General features: G+C 34.7%; 7 protein-coding genes across 7 annotated transcripts; 3 read left to right on the top strand and 4 right to left on the bottom strand.

Annotated features, from left to right (window-relative positions):
- Positions 1-1,509: 1,509 nt before the first annotated feature.
- RO3G_16015 (uncharacterized protein) lies at positions 1,510-4,909 on the bottom strand (the record flags this gene model as incomplete). Its single annotated transcript, XM_067670599.1, has 12 exons — positions 1,510-2,229; positions 2,283-2,347; positions 2,401-2,580; positions 2,644-2,676; positions 2,739-3,059; positions 3,126-3,461; positions 3,555-3,782; positions 3,904-3,978; positions 4,037-4,168; positions 4,281-4,689; positions 4,747-4,796; positions 4,870-4,909. 12 exons carry the CDS (start codon positions 4,907-4,909, stop codon positions 1,510-1,512), a joined length of 2,589 nt encoding a protein of 862 aa, XP_067526700.1.
- A 1,362-nt stretch (positions 4,910-6,271) lies between these two features.
- On the top strand, positions 6,272-6,750 carry RO3G_16014 (uncharacterized protein; the record flags this gene model as incomplete). Its single annotated transcript, XM_067670598.1, has 2 exons — positions 6,272-6,276; positions 6,333-6,750. 2 exons carry the CDS (start codon positions 6,272-6,274, stop codon positions 6,748-6,750), a joined length of 423 nt encoding a protein of 140 aa, XP_067526699.1.
- Positions 6,751-7,697: 947 nt separating this feature from the next.
- RO3G_16013 (protein transporter SEC23) lies at positions 7,698-10,315 on the top strand (the record flags this gene model as incomplete). The annotated part of the gene is made up of 7 exons (XM_067670597.1): positions 7,698-7,724; positions 7,776-7,957; positions 8,013-8,307; positions 8,368-8,841; positions 8,901-9,715; positions 9,776-10,237; positions 10,291-10,315. 7 exons carry the CDS (start codon positions 7,698-7,700, stop codon positions 10,313-10,315), a joined length of 2,280 nt encoding a protein of 759 aa, XP_067526698.1.
- Positions 10,316-10,654: 339 nt separating this feature from the next.
- Positions 10,655-11,176, bottom strand: RO3G_16012 (uncharacterized protein; the record flags this gene model as incomplete). The annotated part of the gene is made up of 2 exons (XM_067670596.1): positions 10,655-10,663; positions 10,760-11,176. 2 exons carry the CDS (start codon positions 11,174-11,176, stop codon positions 10,655-10,657), a joined length of 426 nt encoding a protein of 141 aa, XP_067526697.1.
- A 662-nt stretch (positions 11,177-11,838) lies between these two features.
- On the bottom strand, positions 11,839-12,555 carry RO3G_16011 (uncharacterized protein; the record flags this gene model as incomplete). The annotated part of the gene is made up of 3 exons (XM_067670595.1): positions 11,839-12,318; positions 12,368-12,477; positions 12,510-12,555. 3 exons carry the CDS (start codon positions 12,553-12,555, stop codon positions 11,839-11,841), a joined length of 636 nt encoding a protein of 211 aa, XP_067526696.1.
- Positions 12,556-13,299: 744 nt separating this feature from the next.
- Positions 13,300-15,127, bottom strand: RO3G_16010 (dihydrolipoyl dehydrogenase; the record flags this gene model as incomplete). The annotated part of the gene is made up of 6 exons (XM_067670594.1): positions 13,300-13,365; positions 13,425-13,979; positions 14,040-14,741; positions 14,800-14,876; positions 14,938-15,019; positions 15,089-15,127. The coding sequence occupies 6 exons, from the start codon at positions 15,125-15,127 to the stop codon at positions 13,300-13,302; spliced, it is 1,521 nt and encodes a 506-aa protein (XP_067526695.1).
- A 512-nt stretch (positions 15,128-15,639) lies between these two features.
- On the top strand, positions 15,640-16,648 carry RO3G_16009 (pyrimidine 5'-nucleotidase; the record flags this gene model as incomplete). Its single annotated transcript, XM_067670593.1, has 7 exons — positions 15,640-15,650; positions 15,709-15,755; positions 15,806-15,895; positions 15,989-16,107; positions 16,161-16,257; positions 16,316-16,416; positions 16,472-16,648. The coding sequence occupies 7 exons, from the start codon at positions 15,640-15,642 to the stop codon at positions 16,646-16,648; spliced, it is 642 nt and encodes a 213-aa protein (XP_067526694.1).
- Between the last annotated feature and the right edge of the window lie 451 nt (positions 16,649-17,099).

The following is a 17,099-nucleotide window of genomic DNA, read 5'->3' as shown; positions in this document are numbered from 1 at the left end:
ATAAAGAGGTTGTGAACTAGCTTTTGTAATTTTTTGTTTCTTTAAGTGCCTTTTTGGTAGTCTGTGATAGATACATTAGTTGTGTCAATAAATCATACAAGGTAAGCGCTCACTGTGATTCTGTGTTTTCATTTGGTCTCTTTCGGATTTGCAAATGATCAATAGTAACTTTAAAAATTAAAATGAATTTAGTTTTGTTTGCTATTATAAACTAAATTGGCATTATTACCATTTTTTTCCTCATCGGTTCCTAACAGCTTTCTAATCTTAGCTTTTTTTGCGTTTAACAATTGGGTGTACTTGTTTAAATTTGTAAAATAAGCCTCAGCGTAACGTGCTTGTATATCTTTTAAGTTTCTTTTTGATTCCTCATATAATTCTTCAACATCATGCAATCTTGCGCTCAATGCGCTATTCAAATCCTAATAATACATCAGATTTGCCTTATTAAATTGCATGCATTTAATATTTTACAAATAAGTCTTGATAATGTCGTACAGAGTTTTCCATCCATTCTTGTTGCAATGTTGTTGTTTGATCAGAAGAGACTTTATAAACTGTAAGTGAACCAAGGCGGCTCTATATTGCAAATTTGATTAGTTTTGATATGTGATAAATTTATGCGAGTCAGACTTACTGCAAGCTCTTTATCAAAGTAAAATAAGAGTACAAGCTATTTGTTTTGAATCAAAAATTAAAATTAAGCCCTTATATTAAACGCATCATTTACCTACTTCGCAATTGTCGTCTTCTTTTCTTGTTACTTTCCACTTCAAATCCTGTTCATATAATGATCTTTGTCCTTTCAATGCTGCATTAATAACAAAGCACTGTTTGTCTTGTGAGATGTTGCTTAATTTAAACTGATTTACAATTTTTCGTGTCACTGTATTGAAAAAGTCAATAAGCACTGATCAACTCATCATTTACGATAAGAACCTTTGCACTGCCAATATTCATTCGCAGTAGATGTTGTCATGGTTATTGTACAATACTCTGTGTCATACTTTGAATCTTTAAAGTCGGTTATATCTTTGATCCATTTGTTTTGAAAATAATATTGCCCTTTAATATTTGAATCAAAATAATAAAACATACAAAAACTAAAAAGGAGCAATAATAATAAAAAAAGAAGCAAGCAAACAAAAAGAAAGGCGGCATTTAAATTTTATAATTGTAATAGTCACAAAGTCTGGTAATCAATAACTGTAAATGCCATGAGATGTCTAAAAAAAAAAATTTGAAACGAAATTAAAATTTTTCAGGTTTAAGCTTGGTGGCACGTTACTCTCTTGGTCATTTGCCATGTTCGTTAGTCTCTGATATTTCATTTAAAAGACCACATCACACTTTTTAAAACAGTAAATTGGCGTTTAAAGTACTTTATACAACATAAAGTTTAGTTCTTAGACAGTGTTTGACTATTAGAATAAGCTCTTTTACTTTATTTTATTGTTGATGAATAATAAGATTTTAAATGTTTTGATAAAATAATCAAACAGCTGTGGTTTATTCCAACAAAAGTTCTTTTAAGTATGTATTGTTGTTAATAATACTAAAATATTTTTCTTTAATTTCTTTTGTGAGTAATTCAGCATTTTCAGATGCTGATGCAGTAGAAATCTCCTGCATCATTTCTTGCAAAATCTTTTCTCCTTCTTCAATTTTTTCCTTTTTATGAATTTTACTTGGTTTGTGTTCCTCACTTTCTTCATCCAGTTCATCCGCCTTTCTTTTTGCAAGTTCAACTACTGATTCGGGGAAATTGGCCAATTCAGCTACGTGAATACCAAAACTTTTATCTCCAACACCTTCATTTACTTTATATAATAAGGTCACATCATGACTATTACCAATATGTACCGCCACATGCATGTTTTTTACGTGTTTGACAGTTTGGCATAGAGTAGTAAGCTCATGGAAATGAGTGGCAAAAAGGCAAAAAGAGCGGATATGTGTGCCAATATATTCTGAGATAGCCCATGCTAGACCAAGACCATCATACGTACTTGTACCTCTACCAAGTTCATCAATTATCACCAGGGAGTTGCGTGTAGCAGCTTTTAAAATAGTGGCAGTTTCAAGCATTTCTGCCATAAATGTGGATACACCTTTAAGTTGACTATCACCTGCACCCACTCTTGCCAATATAGAATCAAAAACACATAAAGATGCACTTGTACAAGGAACAAAGCAGCCGATTTGTGCCATCAACACAATCACACCCACCTATTGAAAAGTTAACTATACATGGTTATTTTAATCGTCTCTGTTAAATTTACTTGTCTAATATATGTTGATTTGCCACCCATATTGGGCCCAGTGACGATTTGAAGTTCAGATTCATCTAAAGAAAATAAATTGATTATCACATACAATAGTATATCATTGACAGTATACCTCTTGTAAGATTAACATCATTAGGAATAAATGTCACGTAGTCTTGAACTTCTAAACATGGATGTCTTGCATCCTCTAAAGCGACATTCCCTTGCCCAAGAGGAAACATTGTAGGCCGAACATAAGGCGTTGGTGCCATTACAGAAGCATGAGCAAAACTTGAACATTTTAGCTTCAAAACTAGGTTTATTATAGTCTTTTAATATATATACCTTATTAATACGTCCATATGAGCAATTATACCACCAAGTGATTCCAAAGATGGGCAGTAGGTGGCTAATAGAAAACATTAGAAATATTTGCGATATAATTGAATCAATTGTCCTTTTTTTTTTTACCAACAATCTCAACAACTTCTCGAGCTAGACCTCTTTGTTTGACATCATACTTTTTTGATATATCGGCATGCTTACTACTCAATTCTTTAAGTGTCCTGGTAGCAAACAATGTGCCAGACTTTTGAGTAGTGTATTGTATATATTCGGATTTGTTTCTAATACGAGTGTATTCAGAACGTCCAACAACACGGAAACAATGACCATAAAGTGAGTGCCTTTCAAACTTTAACTTTTTATCTAATTCCAAACAGAGGTTTTCTCCAACCCTTCTATATTCTTCAACCATTTCTCTGTCAAGTTCATTTGTTTGACTACGTAGTTCTATGTTCCATTTGCTTAGTTACCTTTCCATATATATATATACAATATCTCAAGATGTTTTCTTACCTTGCAATTCATCATTAAATTGAGCTTTGATAATGTATTCATGATTTTCTAATGCGTCCAAATCTATCGTAGTTTCTACTAATTCTTCCAGTTTATGTAATAGACCAGAAAGATGCCTTATTTTTGAAGTATACAGATCGTCTATTAAGTTAGCCTTTTCTACATCCTCAGAAACCTTGTTTTCTAAGCATGTCAACAATCCTGGTAATCGAATCACAACCTGATACACTCTCACTACATCTTGTAAACTCGCAGTTCCTTTTTGAAAACGCTTGGCTAGTCTGTGAAGGTCAGGTATATTTTTCAAGTGGTCTTCCTGTAATGACTGTCTCAATTCTGTATCGTCAAAAAATACTTGCACAACATCATGTCGTTTATCTTTTTTGAAACATTGTCAGCACTTTAAATCATATTTGATTTTTGTCTTACTAATTTCTTCCAAATTTAAAAGCGGCTGTTTCAACCATTGAGCAAACAGTCGACTTCCTTGAGCTGTTTTACATTTATTCAATAATCCATAGAGACTTGTTGATTTATTCACAGCTTCATTTGAAGTAGGCATGAGGTTTAATGCAGCTAAAGCAGATCCATCGAGCCGCATATATTGAGAAAGATCATGATGCTTTAAAACATACTTGCCAAAATTTGCATCGTCCTCTAGCAATCTTAAATATCTTATGATGCAGGAACACGATGACATAGCATTCTTCATATCATATTCGGCTATCTAATGAGTCAGTCTCAACAGATTACTTTCTAGCACATAATTCTAACTTACGCAACGTTTCAATAGATAAATTGCCTTCCACAAGTCGATTGAGATCTTGTGCAATATTCTTTGCATCAAATTCACCTAAAGAATGGTCTGCTATTTAATACCAGAAAACTAATATTTTTATCTGTCTCTTCACCTTTCTTTCTTTCTGTAACTACCACATTGCACCGAGCAAGGATACCTTTAATCTTAATTCCTTCATAATCTTTTTCGTTGCCAGATGTGTGCAATAAACATTCTTTTACACCCAATTGAATGATAAATGATTCTAGATTGGAATATAGTTCATTGTCAATAAATTCACTCACACCAAGTTGTTTGATTGTTGTATCTGCAAACGCAACGCCAACCGTCTTTTTCATGTTATTTTTTCTTTGTACTAACATATATCAATTTTTCATATACCTTGTTATCTCCTGAGATACTATATTTGACCGCAATAACTACAGGTGCAATTGTCATATGGCTTGAAGAAAACAGAAAGTCCTCAACCTCCTGTAGATTACCAGGTGAAGCCTTACGGATACACTTCCACTCGGATCGATCCTGCTTCCATATCTCAATTCTGAGCTGTTTATTCAGCAACGCATCTCTCAGAAAGGTTTCAGCTGCTCTGTTGGATAAACGTGTTGAAGGCAAACCGGTTGTGCTATCTCCTAGCCAGTATTTGATGACAGATGTAGTTTTGTAAACAGTTTCAGCAATGTAAATTGCATCATCGCCGTGAAAAGTATAGTAATTGCTTCCATTTGCTTCTCTTTCAAATAAACGAATAGTTCCTTCTTCTACCTAGGAATGATTTCTTTGTAAGAAAAAAGACAGACGCAACAATCAACATGTATTTACTAGATCTAAACTTCTAAAGAATTTTACAAATGTTTGTTGTTCAGGCTTTTCTATAATAAAAAGAAGAACAGAGCGCGTTAGTTTTAAACCAATTATTTTAAAAGTTGTCTTCAATGTAATTACCAACGTCAGGTAATTCTTCTGTTTGGGTTGTCAAACTCATGCTTTGCTAAAAAAAGGTCGTGGCTTTTTTGAGGCTACTTTAATCGTTTTAAACTCAACATACGCGATTTTTGGTGTTCCTGTACATACTTGTCACTTGAATCAGATTTGGCGTGTTTTTTCTCTCCATGATGTTTTTTTTTTTTTTTTTTTTTTTTTGTTAACCGTCAGTTGATGATATGTGTAGTCATATTCAAACATTTACTTTAATGTGTTTTATAAATCATACAAGGACTCTTTACAGTCAGTCAAGTTCTCATCTATTCTATTCCTACTTAAAGCTATTAAAGTCAGCATACTATGAGAAAATTACTTTGTCCGTTCAATCTAATCCTAAAAATCGTATACAGTAGCTTTTGAAGAAGCTTTTGAAATTTGTTTAAAAGTATATTAGCCTTATACAACGTTTTCTTTCATTTGGTATTATACAATAGCTTGAGGTTAATGGTCTGGTAATAGTTTATTTAATATACATGGCATAAGGAATACCTAGTGCAATAAGCAAAGTATATAATGAAGAAAAGCATAATTTCTGGGATACTTTGAACTACTTTTTTTTATGGATGAAAATTTCAATATTTATTAAAATTCATCAAAAAGTATAAGGATTAAGAGTGTTACATGTGTATGAAACAGTAAGATCTAGCTCAAGGTGGCTACCGTGAAGCCAGATGATCGCTAGACCAAGCTATATGTTTATCTGAAACTTACAATATTCTTCACCGACACTATCGAGTTATCCCAGCTCTTGCTTTCTTAGGCATTAAATCGGCATACGACACCGTAGACCGCGATTATATATGGCAGAAATTAGAAACATAGCACCTTCTGCACTCATACGTCTATTTAGAAACTTATTTGATGATTTTTAAATAGAAGTCTCGCTAAGCAATACCATATTAACCCGATTTTCACCTGTCATGAGCGTCTTACAAAGATTTATACTCTCGCCATTCCTTTATTCTATATATACCAATGACTTACCCAAGTCACTACACCCACAACCAATAATAGAAGACATCTTTCCTATCAAACTAGCCTCTCTCATGATTTGATTTTTATACATTGTCGATATGGCACTCATTTCTGATAAGGAACAAATAGTGCACTTGCTGAAGAAATGCGAGGATCATAGCCACAACCTTGGATATAGGTGGAACCCAAGTAAATGTGTAATTCTAAACCCCACTGAACAACCATTAACGTACACTCTTTACGGAAATGTACTTGTAGCTTTACCTTCTTTCTCCTACCTTGGAATTCTATTTCGGCCAGATGGATATCTTAGCACTTTTGACTTCCCTTGCTACTAGACTCTATACTCAGATAGTTTGTGCTCAATTAGAATATAGACTTGCAATCAATGAGGTAACATCGTTCCTAGTCAAGGAATTAGAAGATGCGCAAAACATATGCCTACATAGAATCTTTGGCGGTTCTAGTCGGTCCTTTGTCAAAATGATGCTGCGTCTAACTAAGCTACCTACAATACAAGAATATACTTGTATACATTCATTATTTGGGTGTCCACGTAGAAATAGTACCGTAAACACAAGTAAAAAGAATAGGAAACCCTACCAAACCAAACAACTTCTAACCGTGAGATTTATTGATCAGAGTAATATCATTAGTGATTTTGATAAAGATCCCAATGATTCTGATTATAAACATAAAGGAATGAAAGAGTTGTCAGCCTCGTCAGATAAGGAAGAAGAAGAGTTTATTGACCCCGAGGAACTTTTACAACTGCAACAAGGTCTCAAAGTACCAGCCTTTGATCTGACCAATGACACACAGAAGCATCAGCATAATAAACAGTATGAAAACATCATGGCACTATAACAGCAACACATAAGTGGATGATTAATGACACTCCAATGGAAGACATGCGTTGGCCGAACGAGTAACAAAGCAGTAGGCGTTGGTCTTTTAAAGAACTGTGTATTTGTTGATCAAGCAGGATTTCATTCCCAGATGATGAAGGATCGAGCTTGGTCGAAAGCTGGTGAACCAGCAAAAGTTAAGGTGCATAACCAAAAAAACGCAAACGTTAGTACCATTGGCTATATAGCTGCTAGATATATCATTGATTTTCCAAAGTTAAACCATTGAAGAAAAGAAAAGTAGAAACGCCAAATCAAAAGCCAAAGCCCTTCAAAAAATGTACAACTGAGTACCACATTGTAAAGTTTATGGAATCGGCCATAGATGTGATGGATAAAAATGATATGAAAGGATATTTAATTGTAATGGATAACTGCAAAATACACCATAGTCGTTTTGTTGCGGATGCTATAAACTCTTGAGGATATAAGCCATTATTTATACCACTATATTCCCCTTTTTTAAAATCCCATTGAGGTGTAGGTCTAAAATTAAGAACATTAGACGAAATCCGCTCGAGAAAGGAGATGAATTGACCCTTCGCATTAGTGAAGCTTGTAGGACCATTACTCTATTTGATTGTCTAGATTGGGTTAAACATGCTGAACCATACTGGGGCAGACATTTGCAAAAAGAGATTGGCTTGAAATAATCCTAATTTCATGTCTCATCTTAAATTATTTTCGTCTAAAGAAACTCATAAGTATTTCAAAATAATTGTACAGAAGTCCAGAAAAAGAACAGCTATCTTGAAATTTTTCAAATTTCTCCCAAATCTTTTCCAAATCGTCTCAATCGAAATTACTGTATCAGCATAAGCTCCGACGATTTTGTAAAATTACACAACGGTTGAGAAGCCAGTACTTTTCATTCTTTTTTGGTTGACCAAAAAAAAAAAAAACAAGATGAACTTTGACGAGATTGAAGAACAGGTAAAAGCAAATTTAATGTTATTATCCATTGCTTATAAAAAGAAATAAAAGGACGGAATCCGTTTTTCTTGGAATGCTTGGCCATCTTCACGTTCAGAAGCAACCAAGGCAGTCGTACCTATTGCATGTCTTTACACTCCTTTGAAGGAACGCGAAGACTTTATAGAAAACCCTATTTGGTATGAGCCCGTTGTCTGTAAGGCTCCTTGCCGAGCCATTTTGAATCCTTATTGGTAAAAAAAGCTACACATTAAAAGAAACAAAATTGGTTTTAAATACTTATTATAGCCAAATTGATGTACGTGGAAAAATCTGGATTTGTCCTTTCTGTTTACAAAGAAATGCACTCCCACCTCATTATAAGGATATATCAACCACCAACCTCCCAGCTGAGCTTTTACCCAAATACACAACTATTGAATATAATTTAAATCGTGTTGCTCAAATTCCACCCATCTTTTTGTTTGTTGTTGATACCTGTCTTGAAGAAGAAGACCTCAAAGCACTTAAAGAATCAATCATTAATAGTTTGAGCTTATTACCTGAATATGCTTGGGTTGGTTTGATTACTTTTGGTACTATGGTAAGTCCGAAAAATTGTATAAAGCTAAAGTGAGATATAAAGCATTTTATGATTTGCTAGACTCAAGTACATGAACTTGGCTTCTCTGGCTGTCCCAAATCCTTTGTTTTTCGAGGCACCAAAGAATATGCAGCAAAACAGGTTCAAGAAATGCTGGGCTTGACCAGCAGCAACCCAACCCGTCCTGTTCCTAACCAACAACCTAATCGTCCACAAATGGCAGCCAACAGATTTTTACTTCCCGTCAAGGACTGTGGGTCTGTTTTAACCTCTATTTTGGAAAACCTCCAACGTGACCCTTGGCCTGTGGCTGAACATAAACGTCCTGAGAGATGTACTGGTGTTGCTATGAGTGTTGCTGTTGGGCTTTTGGAAACCACTTTCCCTAATACCGGCGCTCGTATGATGCTCTTTAGTGGTGGACCTGCTTCTGAGGGACCTGGCATGGTTGTTAGTAGTGAGCTGAGAGAACCTATGCGTTCTCACCATGACATTGAAAAAGAATCTGCCAAGCACTATAAAAGAGCAATTAAGGTAGTATATGAAAAAAAAGTTTAAGCAAGAGAAAAAGGATAAAAAATAACATATAATAGTTTTATGAAGGAATTGCTAAAAGAGCTTCTCAAAACGGACATACTATTGATATCTTTGCTGGTTGTTTGGATCAAGTAGGCTTATTGGAAATGAGATCCATGGTAAACCAAACAGGCGGTTTTATGATTTTGTCAGATTCTTTCAACACTGCTATTTTCAAAGAAAGCTATCAACGTATTTTCCAGAAAGATAGCCAAGGTCACTTACAGATGGGTTTCAATGCTACTATGGATGTTCAAACTACACGCGAATTAAAGGTGTGTGGATTGATTGGCCATGCCGTCTCGGCCAACAAGAAATCTTCCTTTGTAGGTGAAACTGAAATAGGAATCGGGAATACTTCTGCTTGGAAGATGTGCTCTTTGAATGATAAGACCACACATGCAGTTTATTTCGAAGTTGTTAATCAGCCTACTTCATTCCAAGCTGGTTCTCGCGGTTTAATTCAATTTGCCACTCATTATCAACACTCTAGTGGTCAATTCCGTCTTCGCGTGACAACTGTTGCTAGAAACTTTGCTGAAGGACAAAGCCCAGAAATTGCAAACTCATTTGATCAGGAAACAGCAGCTGTCTTGATGTCGCGCATTGCTGTGTTCAAGGGAGAAATTGATGACGGACCTGACGTATTACGTTGGTTGGACCGTATGCTGATCCGCCTTTGCCAACGATTTGCTGACTACCGTAAGGATGACCCTCATTCATTTAGATTATCCGAGAACTTTTCCATCTATCCCCAATTTATGTTCCATTTGAGACGTTCTCAATTCTTGCAAGTGTTTAACAACTCTCCAGATGAAACAGCTTTCTATCGGTAAGTATATAAAAAGTGTATTTGGTTACAATAATAATTTTTATTCATTTCTATTTGTAGTCATACATTGAATCGCGAAAATGTTGATAGCTCACTTATTATGATTCAACCCACCTTAACTTCTTACAGCTTCGATGCACCACCTCAGCCTGTATTATTAGATTCTGTTTCCGTCAAGCCAGACGTTATCTTACTCTTGGATACCTTCTTCCACATATTAATCTTCCACGGTGAAACAATTGCTCAATGGCGTAATGCTGGTTATCAAGATCAAGAAGGATACGAAAACTTTAAACAGCTATTAGAAGTACCTGTATTAGATGCTCAAGATTTGTTGACCGACAGATTCCCTGTATCTCGTTACGTTGTATGTGATCAGGGTGGTTCACAAGCCCGTTTCTTGTTATCTAAATTGAACCCATCTACTACGCACACTTCTGGTAGTCCTTATAGTGCTCCTGGTGGTGCTGTAGTATTGACAGATGATGTCAGTTTGCAAGTATTTATGGAGCATTTGAAAAAGTAAGTTATTATTATTACTATTGAATAATGGCGATTTACTTCTAATTTGATAGATTGGCTGTTGCTGGAGCCTCTTAAAAGCATTAGGATATAGGAGAAAAATGTCTTTCTCTTGACTGTTTAAAGAAAGAAGAAGAAAATCCTTTAACATATTGTTATAAATAAAAATATATACAAATGTGCACAAAGCATGTATTTATTACCATTACTTTTTTAAACAATGAACAACTGTAATAAAAAACATATTAGATTAAAAAGAAAGAAATAAGCACTGCTACACACAACACAAGTCCACTCGCAAGTTGAAGATGTCCAGTGGCATCAGACATATCAGTTGAAGACATGGTAGACGTATCATTGTCAGATGGAATTAATGGATGTGTACCATTTGCATTTGTACAAATGGATTTATTAAAATCATTCATACTATATAGGAATGTGACATCGGCGCACTAACATGTTTACATACGTGTCAAATACAAAGCTGTAATAAGCAAACTGATCTATCTTTTTTTATTTTACCTGATAAAATTTACCATCTGTGCTATTATATGTGACTTGAATGGTAGCATTTGTACCGTTGCTGATATTCTGGGAAAGATTGAATTGTAAACAAGAGGCTTGAGAATAGTTACGGGTGCCATTAGCAGCTGATGCAAAATTAGGTGAAGTTTCAAAGTAGTCAGCAGCAGAAGGGTTGTTGCCTACAATGACATTGACACTATAATTGTATAGTCCATGATCAGAGTTTATTTCCACAAAAGGGGTTTCCAGAGGTAAGAGAGTGCGTTTTTCACTTGCAACATCATAACCACCACACGGAGGAATAAATCCAGTATCCTTTGCGACCCCTTTTGAGGGAGGAAATGTCAGCTCAAAATGTGCCGAAGTATGCTGGATTAAGACTACAAACACCAAAAAATAGACAAGGCAAATCATAAAAAAAGGGATTCAAGAGAGAAAGACGTAGCAGACGATCCTTTCTCAACCTCTTTTTAAATTAATTGTTCTTTGTTTGATAAATTTATTTGTACCAAATATGCTATTTTATCATGTAACCCTTCTGCTTTCAACATGATTCAATCCGTAGGGCAAACTTAGAGAAATTAAAAGGCATGAGACTGATTCTTGATTTTAGATTAATTTTTTTTTCCCTAATGCTGCTCTTGTGATTTGATGAAGATTATAGCTCAAAAGATATAATCTTGATTTGTAGTGATACAACTCCATTTAATGGATCATTCAATGTTCTGTGCGAATACATTAAGCATCATAAAGGTACTTGATAGCCTTAATAAGCCATAGACTAGCCAATCATACATAAAACCCTAGGCATATGATTGCAATCCACAAGAAACCATATTTAGTATCTTGTACTTTTAATAATATTTGTGGTGGTATATGTATTTATATAAAACAATTATACCAGAAAAATAAAGAAAGTATGGGTAAAGATAGCTATCTAGAAACTAACATGAGGAAAGCACCAATAATGTAAATCAAACTTGTCAGATTTCTTTAAACTTTTATAGTTGTTTTTTTTAAAGAAAAAAAAAGAAAAAAAAAAGAGCCTTTGCACCTTTTCCTTCCTATTCCTTTCTTTAAACAGTGGGAGGTGCATTATGTTTAATGTTAGCGCCAAGATGACTAGAGGAATTAAATTCATAAACATAGCCTTTTCCATCATCTGTAACTGCTATTTTTGTTATGGCTGTATTTTCGTGAGCCATATTAGCAATCTTTATAGAAGGCTTTACTGCTCTGTAATTTCTTTGTGACCAACAATTAGCAAGGTGCTTTAGAGGACCACCATGAGTAACAATCAAAATGGACTTGTAATTTTTCTCTATGGCGTTTTTTACAATGCTATCAAATGTATCTATAATTCTTTTGTCAAATGCTTCCAAACTTTCGCCGCCATTATCAATCACTATCTGATTGACAGAAACCTTTCGCTCATGGGATTCTTTATGTAGTGCTTTTATAGGCGAACCTGATAAAGCACCAAAATCTGCCTCTCTCAAACCAAAAAGGTATTCTATTGCAACTTGTGGGTGATGATGCATAATACCTTCTGCAGTCTTTACATGATTCAGAAAAATGGCAAGAGATAAGTAACAATATTATTACCTGCTTGCAACGTTTCAAGTCACTGCAGTATGCATAATCAAATGTGTTGTCCTTTAAGCGTTCACCACAAAGCCATGCTTGTTTTAGACCATTTTTGTTAAGCTCGGTATCTAGCAATAAAACATGTCAGTCTCACAGCCACCAACAACATTAGAAAGGTATCTTTGCCAAGTTGCCCTTGAATCCATCGTTCATTATTTGCATTTGTATTTCCATGACGGACTAAGGTGATTACCAGCATCTCGAAGTTGCAAAAACAAAAAAACAAAAAAACAAAAAAACAAAAAAACAAAAAAACAAAAAAAAAGGGGAAAAAAAAAGATTGTTGACAGCTTATTAAATAATCAGTAAGATCTGCTGCGGCAATAAGAGTAATTTTATATGGCTTCGTGATTATTGTGTGCCGCTTTATTTTACTAAAAATAATCGTTACGAACACTTAAAATTCTATATTTGATTCGAAAAGCTATCACTGAGACTTCCTTAAAGAATACCTCTAGCAATTTACACTTATGCTTTTTATGTTGCATATTACTACATTAATATGCCATATACGTTTCCTAAATTTGTTTTTTGTACGACAGTATGGAACTACAGCTCAACCTAGGTTCTTAATGTTTTCTTTTTTATCATTAACAAGCTTTTATTTCCTAATTTTTTGAACTAATAAAAACACAATCATTTTTGCATCCCCCAAGCACCTATGTTATTAGGGACACAGTAATTAATAAAGCATTTGCAAAATATTCGAATATAGATATGTGTTATATGAAGAGTCAAAATGGTAGAAATCGTATAAACTTATGAGTGTGTATAATAGAAATATATAAATTAATTACTAATAGCATTGTTTAGTAAAAAGCAAAAGGAATTTAATAAAGGACTGTATAATATTGTGTCTAATTATCGTTTCTTTTTAATTAAATATCACATTAGAAGTTGATAGCTTGACCGAAAGAGGCAATCAAACAAGCTTCACGGAAAGCTTCGGAGAGAGTCTAATAGAAAAAAGGCAAGTTAGAAATTGCTTTCAGTAACATTTCAGTTTTCAACTTACAGGGTGAGCATGACAGGTACGACCAACATCTTCAGCAGAAGCACCGTATTCCATAGCAAGAACACCTTCGGCAATCATTTCACCAGCATTGGGACCGATGATGTGAACACCCAAAATACGATCTGTATCAGCATCAGTAATAACCTTTACAAGGCCATCAGTATCATCATTAGTACGAGCACGAGAGTTGGCGACGAAGGGGAAAGAACCAGTCTTGTATTTAACGCCTTCTTCCTTCAACTGTGCTTCGTTCTTACCAACCCAGGCAACTTCAGGGTGAGTGTAGATAACAGAGGGAATAGCATCGTAGTTGACGTGACCGTGGCCAGTGGCGATCATTTCAGAAACGGCAAAACCTTCGTCTTCAGCCTTGTGGGCCAACATAGGACCAAAGGTAACATCACCAATACAGCGAATATTAGGAACATTAGTCTTGAATTCAGAATCAACAACAACACGACCACGGTTATCAATTTCAACACCAACGTTTTCTAAGCCAAGGCCCTTGGTGTAAGGACGACGACCGATAGAAACTAAAACGGCATCGGCTTCAATCTAGCATATATAAAAAGAAATCAATTATTTTTTGCAAATATTAAATTCACTTGAACTTACGGTTTCAGCCTTTCCACCCTTAGCAGCTTCAATATCAACCTTGACGACATCACCGTCGACCTTAGCTCCATTAACCTTAGTGGACATCTTGAACTTGAGGCCTTGCTTGGACAAGAGTTTATGGAAGTTCTTTGCGAGTTCAGGGTCCATACCAGCTCCAATAGCATCCAAATATTCAACAACAGTGACTTCAGCACCGAGACGGGACCAAACGGAACCTAATTCAAGGCCAATGACACCAGCACCAATAACTACCATCTTTTTGGGAACCTTGGCGAGTTCAAGAGCACCAGTAGAAGAAACAATCTTCTTTTCGTCAATTTCAATGCCAGGAATAGGGGTGACCTCAGAACCAGTGGCAATAATGACGTTCTTGGCTTTGATGCTAGACTCAGTACCATCCAAACCAGCAACGGCGATTTCGTTAGCTGTCTTGAAAGAACCGGTACCCTTAAGGTAGTCAACACCGTACTTTTTGAATAAGAACTCAACACCTTTTGTCAAACCATTGATAGCCTTCAAACGAGCCTTGTGCATTTGGTCAAGGTTGAGTTTGATGTCAGAGACTTCGATACCACGGCTCTTGTAACCGTGTTTGGCTTCATGATAAATGTGGGAATTGTTCAACATGGCTTTTGAAGGAATACAACCAACATTAAGACATGTACCACCGAGAGAGCCACGCTTTTCAATACAGGCAACCTTTTCACCCAACAAATCGATATGAATACGATGAAAAAAAGTATAAAAAATAACAAACCTTAAGGCCTTCTTGAGCAGCCTTGATAGCAGCGGGATAGCCACCTGGTCCACCACCAATAACTACGACATCGTATTCTATGATAGTATGTATAAGTATAAATCTCAGGAACGTTTTATTTTTGACATCTATATATACCAGCAGGGGTGCTATAGAAGCGATAAAATTGAGTGGCAACAGGTGCACGGGTTGCCTTGACAGCAGCATTGCGGAGAGCGATCTAAAAAATCATATAGTGAGCTTTGGCCCTCCTAAATCATGCCAGCGTTTTATTGAAAAAGTCATTTACGTTGGTTAAAGGGGTCTTGTTAGCTATTAATTTAAACATTTTGCTGCAAAGCAAAGAAAAAAAATAAAGGCCGGGAAACTTAAGAAAAAGTTGGGTTTTTTCCTTTCAGACCCCAAAGAAGAAAGTTAACGTCACAGCTATTTTTAATCTCAGTGATGATAAGCCATACGAAGTTTAATTTAACATGAATCATTATTTACAATGATATATTTAGATGTATCTGAAAGGCAGAACATATAAAAGCTTGAGCTAGAAAGTGCCGAATTATTAACAGTTGTACAATAATAATACCAAAGCTTATTTCGATAAATCACAAACACCATTCAAATTCAGCAGAATGCTGCGTTGTATTTAAAATAAGGAACAGGTAGAGGCGTGGTTTTTTGCTTTTTATATTAGGATTAATCAATAATCAATGCTAAGACCGATCTTCTTTTTTGACTGCGATAACTGTTTATATGTAAAAAGGAGATATGCTTGTGTAGAAAACATATTAATTATTGTTCTAACAACAATATTTTTAGAGCAAAAGTTTGAATATAAGTACTTTGATGAAAGAAAAGTAAGCAGCTTTTTATTTCTCTTTTTTTTTAAAAATTATAATGAATTGGTTATTGTAGAATTAAAGATTATTTTGTAAAAGAAGTTGGTGTTCCTGAAGGTGAAGGTAACAAAGCAAAGTAATACAAAGTGCTTTATGTTCATCTTCCGAAATAGTTGATGCGATTCAAACCCATTATTATGAGACATACGGCCTTTCTTTAAGAGGTTTAGCAAAGCATCATAATGTTGACCCACTGCATTTTGGTAAAGTAAAAAAAAAAAAAAAAAAAAAAAAAAAAAAAAAAAGTGTGCTCGTTTTAAACCGCCTATGTTTTTTATTCTATTTATCTTTTTTAGATCTGAAAGTGGATCAGGCATTACCTTTAGACAACTTGATCAAAAGAGATGAGCCTTTAAAGAAAATTTTAAGAGGACTTCATTGTAAAAAATGGGTTTTTACTAACGCATATAAGCTTGTAAATAATGTTACATAACTTATATTATCAAGTTATTAACATGTTTGCTTTAGCATGCTTTACGGTGTCTGAGATTACTTGGAATTGAGAACGAATTTGATGGCTTAACTTATACTAATTATAACATATCTGATTTCAATTGTAAGCCAGGTAATAAAAAGACAGCCTTGTAAATGAAATTGATTCAAATCAAATTATATTTATCTAGAAATTGAATCATTTTTAAGAGCGATGAAAGATGCTGGTGTACAAGACCCAAATCAATGTTATTTGGTAGACGATTCCAGTCTTAATATTGATGCAGCTCAGGTAAGAATTTACTTTTCACTTTTCAATTTTGGGTGATAACATGTTGTGGCTATAGAAACTTGGATGGACAACAGTGCATCTTGCTGATGATGCTTCTAAATCAAACCACGGTGATTATCAAATTGATGACATTCATGATCTGCCTAAAGTTTTACCAAATTTATGGGAACCTATACTTCAAGAAGTTACTTTGAAAAAGCAGCCTGCCACTGTCAGTACTGCTACTGCTTAGAGATAAATTGTGTTTTTATCCATACCCGCATAAAAATTTGTCTTTATTAGGCCTATTTTAGTATATAAACAATAAAATTCTCTTTGGAGTGCAAAGTCTTGTATAATGATGTATATCTGATTGGTATTGAGGTTGCTTATAATAACGTTGAAAATGATGCGATCACAGAGTTAATAAAATCGCAGAAAAAAAAAGTTACAGAGGCTATGAAGAATTTTTTTATTGAAATAGTCATAAAATGACAAATAAGTATGTAATAATAACAATAACAAACGCAAAAAAAACTTTTATTGTAAAAAGCCTTTAGCAGCCTTTTCTTAGAGCGAATGTAGTGATTAGCGTAATAGCAACATGCTTTTATGGTTCTTTTATCATTTAATTTATTATTTAAAAAGGTTTATTATCTAAGTCTATGTTCCATTTTTTTATTTACATGCACCTATCAACAAAC

The sequence above is a fragment of the Rhizopus delemar genome, genomic scaffold (assembly GCF_000149305.1).
Source record: "Rhizopus delemar RA 99-880 supercont3.18 genomic scaffold, whole genome shotgun sequence".
In the NCBI taxonomy this organism is placed as follows: domain Eukaryota; kingdom Fungi; phylum Mucoromycota; class Mucoromycetes; order Mucorales; family Rhizopodaceae; genus Rhizopus; species Rhizopus delemar.
The sequence above is the reverse complement of the archived record's forward strand: the minus strand, read 5'-3'. Positions and strand labels throughout refer to the sequence as shown.